At 35.1% G+C, this 7,870-nt stretch overlaps 1 protein-coding gene across 2 annotated transcripts in view; it reads right to left on the bottom strand.

Annotated features, from left to right (window-relative positions):
- LOC107743534 (polypeptide N-acetylgalactosaminyltransferase 2-like) overlaps positions 1-7,870 on the bottom strand; it is a 76,289-nt gene that overhangs the window by 25,032 nt on the left and 43,387 nt on the right. For both annotated transcript variants that reach the window (XM_016556802.1, XM_016556803.1), the window contains exon 3: positions 5,944-6,097. In XM_016556802.1, the coding sequence (XP_016412288.1) occupies positions 5,944-6,097 (154 nt within the window). The remainder of the gene's footprint in view (positions 1-5,943; positions 6,098-7,870) is intronic.

The raw sequence follows: 7,870 nt of genomic DNA, 5'->3' as shown, positions 1-7,870 counted from the left end.
TATATATATATATATTTCAGTTTTACATAACTATTTTCTCCCTCTATCTGACTCTACAAAATTAAACAGCCTGTCTTTTACTAAATACCATTCAAAAGTTTGGGGTCAGTAAGATTACTTTGTTTTGAAAGAAATGGCTTATTCAGCAAGGATATATTTAATTGATCAAAAATAACAGTAAAAATATTTATAATGTTACAAATGATTTCTACTTCATACTGTATAAATGCTGTTCTTTTGAACTTTCTATTTATTCACCAAAGAAAAACAAAAAGTATCATAGTTGTGTTGCTTAAAATTTTTGTTGAAACCATTTCAACATTGATAATAATAAGAAATATTTCTTGAGCAACAAATCAGCATATTATAATGATTTCTGAAGAATCATGTGACTGAAGACTGGAGTAATGACTGTGGAGAATTCAGCTTTGCCATCACAGGACTAAATTAAATGTTTAAATATTTTTAAATAGAAAACAGTTACTTCAAATTGTAATAATATTTCACAATATCACTGCTGTACTGTATTTTTGCTCAAATAACTGCATCCTTGGTGAGGCAAAAAAAAAAATATATATTTCAAAAACCTTACGACCCCAAACTTTTGAATGACAGAGTACCTTTGAAAACGTGTGTGCAATGCGTTTTGATGTGTAAAAGAGAATGGACTGAAATGATTATGGAACTTGTTATAATATAAACTTCAGACTGGGTAAGTTGGTGAACACTGAAAAGGCATTGCTGAGGTGCAAATGTGGGTGGTCAAGCATTTTTCTAACATTAAAAAGTAGCCCAAGTTAGCAAAACTTGTTAGTTTTGCTGAACTCAAACTTTCCTCTACAGTCCTTTTATTTAAGAAGAAGAAGAAAAAAAACAGTACAGTACATTAAACTGGTGATGGAAAACATAATGTGGACATCTTACCTGGCATTTTGCAGCTTTTAAATAATTCTTAAAAATGAATCCTAAAATGCAAAGATGAAAAGTAACACTAAACCTGTCTAAACCGAACGGTTTTGCTAAATATATGCAACACATTATTTAATACACAGAGTGGTGAGTGGCCAGTTTATCAGGGGAAAAAATGAGTGCCCAGATATTCCTATTGTGTCGTCAGCAAATATGACATTCCTTCAGATGCCCACTCAGGAGTAAATGATTTTCCCCTGCGAGACATTTCAGCTTGAACACAAGTGTGACTGCTACAGCTGATGAGATTCCTAACACCCAAGACTGCATCTAAGAGGCAAGCTCGTTCTCCATTTAACCACTCATTTATTTTCCACTTATACACTCTACTCATACACACCCTGATGATTCAGTATTGTCAATCCTGCCTTGACATCTCCGACAGCCATTTAAGCCCTGAAGACAATCTGCTACTTTACCACCTCAAGGACACTGTGACCGACAGACGGATGAAGATGAAGTTTTGAAAGACTCACTGATTTGCTGGGGAAGTGCTTTTCATGCATTTCTCTATCATTGTGCTGTGTAAGCATCTCTCATCAAATGACATATCTTCTTTATGAGAACCAGAAATTAATTTAGCACATTCATTTTGACTGACTTTATCACAAAGAACCACTGACACTGTTCTTGGCATTCACTATGTGTTGTAAAGTAAGACACACTACATAATGAATTAGGCAATGGAAAACCCTTACATAGTGAGGCAAATGCTCTGTGTAACATGAACAATCCATTATTAGTGGAAAGGATGCTTTAATACTCTACAGGACCAAAGGAAACGGTTTTAATTAGATTTTGTGCCCAATAGCATGAGTCTAATGTTCAGATATGTGAGTAACTTCACTTTAAATAATGCTTTCACTAAACTTAATTCAACTATGAGAAGTGTCACCACACATTGGAAATTGGTTTTCTTAAACTAAACTGTAACTCAACTCAAATTCACATTACGTTACATTTACATTTAGTCATTTAGCAGACGCTTTTATCCAAAGCGACTTACAAATGAGGACAATAAAAGCAGTCAAAACTAACAAAAGAGCAACAATATATAAGTGCAAATGACAAGTCTCGGTTAGCCTAATGCAGTACACGTAGCAAGGTGTGTGTATGTATATATATATATATATATATATATATATATATTGTTTGTTTGTTTTATTTTATTTATTTATAGAGCACAATTAAAACAACGCAAGGTTGACCAATGTGCTGTACAATAGTAACTAGTAAAAAGGAGACCAACAGCACAGAAGGAAAAAGAGAGTAATAAATAAATAAGCAAGTAAAACAAACATCATAGCAAAGAAGGAGACCCACTTTGTTTACTCAATATGTTGAGCCAAAGGCTAACTCTATACAATTTCAAATTTCTTTTAAAAGAACCCAATGTAGGTAAAAAGTCTAAGATATAAAGGCAAGCTATTCCAATGCTTTGGGGCCACCACTGAAAATGCCCGGTCATCACTCAGTATTAATCTTGTCCTAGGGACGTCTAGAATCATCTGGTTTGATGACCTTAGATTCCTTTGAGGTTTATGTAAATGCAAAAGATCAATTAAATAAGAGGGAGCCAGATTATGTAAGACTTTATATACTAAAATAAGTAATTCAAAATCAACCCTGCTGTAGTGAATTGGAAGCCAATGTAAAGTAGCTAAGATCGGTGTTATATGCTGGTATTTACGAACACCCATCAGCAATCTAGCAGCAGCATTCTGCACCAACTGCAAGCGAGTTAACAGCGATTGGCTCACACCCGCATACAAAGAATTACAGTAGTCCAATCTTACAGAAATAAAGGCATGAATAAGCTTTTCAAAATTGTTAGGTGACAGAAACGGTTTTACCTTAGCTAGTAATCTCAAATGAAAGAAACAAGACTTAACCACAGAGTTGATCTGTTTATCAAATTTCAGAGAGACATCAAACTGAACTCCAAGATTCTTAACTACCGATTTACAGAAAGGAGCCAAGTTCCCCAAATCAGAGAGGACTTGAGTCTCAGAGTTTCCAAAACAAATTACCTCGGTCTTACTTTCGTTTAAATTTTAAAAATTTGCTGACATCCATAGTTTAACTTCATGCAGACAATTTAATAGAGATGTAATTGTCCTCTTGTCCTGTTTCCGTAAAGGTAGATACACCCGAGTATCATCAGCAAAACAATAAAAATAAACTCCATGCCTTTTAAAAATAGAACCCAAGGGCAGCATATACAGTAAGAACAAGATTGGACCAAGAATTGAACCCTGGGGAACACCACAATTCAATGGAGCGGTTTTAGAATAAGATTGACTGATATTAACTGAAAAGGTCCTATTAGAAAGAAATGATCTTAACCACTCAAGAGCCGTGCCTCGAATACCCACAGTCTTTTCTAAATGAGTAATAAGAATATTGTGATCAATAGTATCAAATGCTGCCCTTAGATCTAGTAAAATTAAAATCACAGTCACCAGAGTCAACTGAAGTTAAAATGTAATTTAATACATACACACACACACACACACACACACACAGAAAAAAAAAGTAGATAGAATAGAAAAAATAGAATGCTAGTGTTTTTTTTTTTAAATAAAAAAAAGATAAATATAGATAAAGTAGAATTAAAATAGAATAGAAAGTGCTAGAGAATTAAATTCAAATATAACAGAATTGTGTAAATCCTATTAAATTTTGACATTAATTCAACAGAATCTCGTGCAGCTAACTACTAGCTATTATCCAAAGAACAAGCAAGCCTGCTTAAAGTAATATTTTATTTGGACATACACTACCATTTAAAGGTTTGGAGTAAGAATTTTTTTTTGTAATAATTAATACTTATATTAAAGAAGGATGCATTAAATTGATCAAAATTACAGTAAACTTATAATGTTACAAAAGACTTCTACTTCAAATAAATGTTGTTGTTTTAAACCTCTATAAATTAAAGAATCCTAAAAAAATGTATCATGGTTTTCACTAAAATATTAGGCTAAGCAAGCACAACTGTTCATAGCATTGGTAATAATAAATGCATCACCAAGCAACAAATCAGCATATTAGAATAATTTCTGAAGGATCATGTGACACTGAAGACTGGAGTAATGAACAAGTTACATTTTAAAAATATATTCAAATAGAAAATTGTTATTTTAAATTGAAATAACATTTGCTAATGTATTTTTGATCAAATAAATGCATCTTTGTTGGGCATTTTGAACTGTGTACTACAAAAAAAAAACTACAAACATGTGAACATTGTTTTGTGTATTCTCCCCAATGTCTCTCATGTTATTCAAAAACACATTAAATACTTCTTAAAGAGATAGTTCACCCTCAGTTGCTGGTCCCCATTGACTTCCACAGTATGGAAAAAAAACACTATGCAAGTCAATGCGGACCAGCAACTGAAGGTGAACTATCCCTTTAATTTCAACATTTGCCTATGCTAAGCATTCTAGGACCTGGACATCACAAACAAATGAAAATGATTCAATATTGCCCCAACACAAACAAATTAAGTAAACTTCTATTTTACTAATTAAAACTGATTACATGCAATGAAATTAAGCTGAAAAACAAATTCAAGAACTGTGTTGAGCATTAGCTTATTATTTCAATGAAGTGAACTGAACAAGAAGCAAAGCTCTATTTCTTGAGTGTTAAAGGGGTCATGAACTAATGTTGGGATCAGAAGGAAGGCAATGCAAAGACTGTGTTTTTCCACAGCTTGGCACTGTACAGTGTCTTGTTGTCTTCATAGTCATCTTTATCGTTTAAATTCTGCGTAGACCTGCGTTTGCCTCTCTCGTTATTTACACTACATGCATGAATCGGTGGACGGAGCTAAACAGGCAGTGATGTAGAAGCAGGTGTTGATCTTCTTCTGCGGAGGCGGTGTTTAACCACACTATGATGTCATAAAGTAGCACATTCCACAACCTGTCATTTTGGCAGATTGGCTTCAATATAAGCTGTTTTTAGACTAACAAGAAAGTTTTGAGTTCTGAAACTTGCAGGATGTTTTTATAGTACAATGACCTTTTAAATGTCAACAGATCAAGGGAATTTTGATTTCTCAGTTCATGACCCCTTTAAAGTGCTCCTATTATGCCATTTCGAATACTGCCTTTCATGCAGTGTGTAATGTAGCTGTATGTGAATGTAAACAATCTTCAAAGTTGTAAAGCTGAAAGTGCACGATTAATAAAGTTATTGTCTCCCAAAAGAAAGAATCGACTCTAAACGAGTCGTCTGTAATTCAAATCCCCCTTCCACGATGGCTACATGTCACGGGGTAACACTTTTGCATAATTCCTGCCTATGTTCTATGTTGGCTGTCTGCGAACAACTTGACCCCACCCTCAAACACTGTAGCTTGTTCATGTGGTTAACATCATGTCGAGAAGACACTGTGTCCTAAGCTGTGAAAGTAAATGTATTTTATTTTCACTGCCGAAAGATGAGGCTGCAAAGAATCAGTGGTTAAAATACATTTTTCCACTGTACCACAGCAGTACAACCCCAGTCTTTTTTTGTGTTTCTGTCATTTTACTGACGACTGCTTCTCTAATCTTGGGGAGTTCAACGCAGGATTCACAAAACACTTGGTCTTGAAAGATGGCTCAGTACCCAGTTTATTTGGACCAGCTGCTCCACTGAATAACAACCTGTAAGTATGATCAATAATAGATGTTTATATTTTCTTTTGAGTGTTCAAAATACAGAACTATGGCAATGGGTGTATCATTTCCGACACACGCTGAACCGGGTAGACCAGTATTTCTTAGAACTGCTTCGAACGAATTGTTGGAAAATAGGTAATATTAAATGCATATTTTGAGAAAACTGAAGCATTTTTTGACCTTCCATGCAGTAAACCTATTGTAGGAGACTCTCAAAACAATATAAGGAACCTTAAAAATGGCATAATAGGGGCACTTTAAATGAATGAGTTGAGCTAAAAACTCGACTGGGACTTACTGGTCATGCCTGGTGTCAGGGACACTGCGGTCCATTCTGAGTTTGTCACTCTCAACCTGGTTGAACTTGTTGCGGGCGTAGGGATCCTGCCCTGGCCTCACCACTGTAGCTCCCACGTACAGGTCCTGGTCAAAGTCCTGCCACCTAACCTTCCCTGAAAAATGTGACAAACGGATGATTAAACATTGGATGTCAGAGTAAACAGGACATCTAGATCTTTGCAACAAAAAAAGGCAAAATAAATGTTGTTTTCTTGCCATTTCCATTACTAAAAGGCTGATTTTTACCCAGTGTACACATGAATCAAATGCTGTGGATTGATTATTTTAACAATACTGTATGAGTAGGCATCTTTCCATCTGAACAATTCTGAAACTATCAATTAGTCAGTAAGTACATGTCCAAAGACACCTACATCATTCCAGACATCATGCTTGTCATTTACAAAGGACAAATTTTCACACTATAATATAAAGAGAAAAAGTGAATGAAATTCATTTTGAATGAAATAATCATGTTTCTTAGAAGCATCTCTTTCAGCCAAGACAAAAACCCTGAATGCACTGCTGCCCATTATTACACTATAAATCACAGTTGCCCAAAAAGAACGTGAAAGGAGCTGTCTAGACATCTTTAGTTGATTACAACCCAGGTGAGTCTGTCAAAAGAGACATTTTCCAAATGATAATATATGAGGATATTTGCCAAATGGAGCCATTCCATAACAGTCTGCTTTAAATGATTTCCCAACCACAAACTTAGCTTTCCCTCTTAACAAAAAATGCTATTTTTCCATTTTGATGTTAATCACATCCCACAGTAACATGGCAGCAGTCGACGCTGTCACTGAGTTAAACGGCAGAGATGGCTGGGATGATACTTAGACCTCAGAAACATGTGGCAGAATTTGATTATGTTATCTATCATTACAAAAGACTATAAGCAATTAATTTAGCAGGGCTCTGGCAAACGTCTTCTGCATTATAATTAGGCCAACCTGAGTGAGAATTACATGCCACTGATGCCAGCTATCCAGCAGAGCGCTAACATCGACTCAGAGGCCAAGACCACTGCCACGGGAATTGTTAATGAACAAAGGACAACATTTCAAATTAGGAGCAGAACTGAAAGGAAAAGCTAAACTCTTAGATATGGTCTTAACCACTTAATTATATACTACACCATGTTTCTATCATGTTAATTTCTATAAACATCTGTGGATAAAAAAAAAAGTGGATAAAAAAATTGTTACAGTGTGAACTTCAAATAAGGGTACATTATGCAGACTTGAGGAAATTCAGAAAGGCCAGCAATATAGTTTGAAATCAACAATGTAAGTTTGTTTTGTTTTGTGACAGAATATATACCATTGTCTTTTTAACTAGTCTACATGTCCCAATGGTTCCAAACCAGAATCCTTAAGGTGAAATCAAATACTCTGAAGTGTAGTGTAATAACCAGTGATCATTTGTCAACATTATGAAACCCATAAATGTCCCTGAAAGGTACTAAAGGGGACCGGTGCTCAATCCTGCCAACTAATCGTGTTGAACATGCAAAGACAGCATAAAAGATGCATTCAAGCAGATGAAGAGTCTCTGTTCAAGCCATTTGGGAGAATTCAAAAGTTCAACTTTCATCAGCAAAAAATACTGGCACTTTACTATTATATAGCACACTAGAATCAGGTGATTTTTATTTTATTTTGTTTTCGTAAAATGCAAGAATCAGATGATGCACAACAGTGATGTAATACAGGATGCATAAGTTAAAGGCAGAGTAAGTGATTTCTGGTAGCCAATGTTGATATTTGAAATCACCAAAACAACCACGCCCCTACCCCAAAAGGGTCTTGCCCCTATTTTGATAGCTCCGCCCCACATATACGTACGCAACCCAGGCAACGATTAGTTCTGTGAAACAAAGC

This window comes from Sinocyclocheilus rhinocerous, unplaced genomic scaffold (genome assembly GCF_001515625.1).
Source record: "Sinocyclocheilus rhinocerous isolate Xijiao unplaced genomic scaffold, SAMN03320098_v1.1 scaffold677, whole genome shotgun sequence".
Lineage (NCBI taxonomy): Eukaryota > Metazoa > Chordata > Actinopteri > Cypriniformes > Cyprinidae > Sinocyclocheilus > Sinocyclocheilus rhinocerous.
The sequence above is the reverse complement of the archived record's forward strand: the minus strand, read 5'-3'. Positions and strand labels throughout refer to the sequence as shown.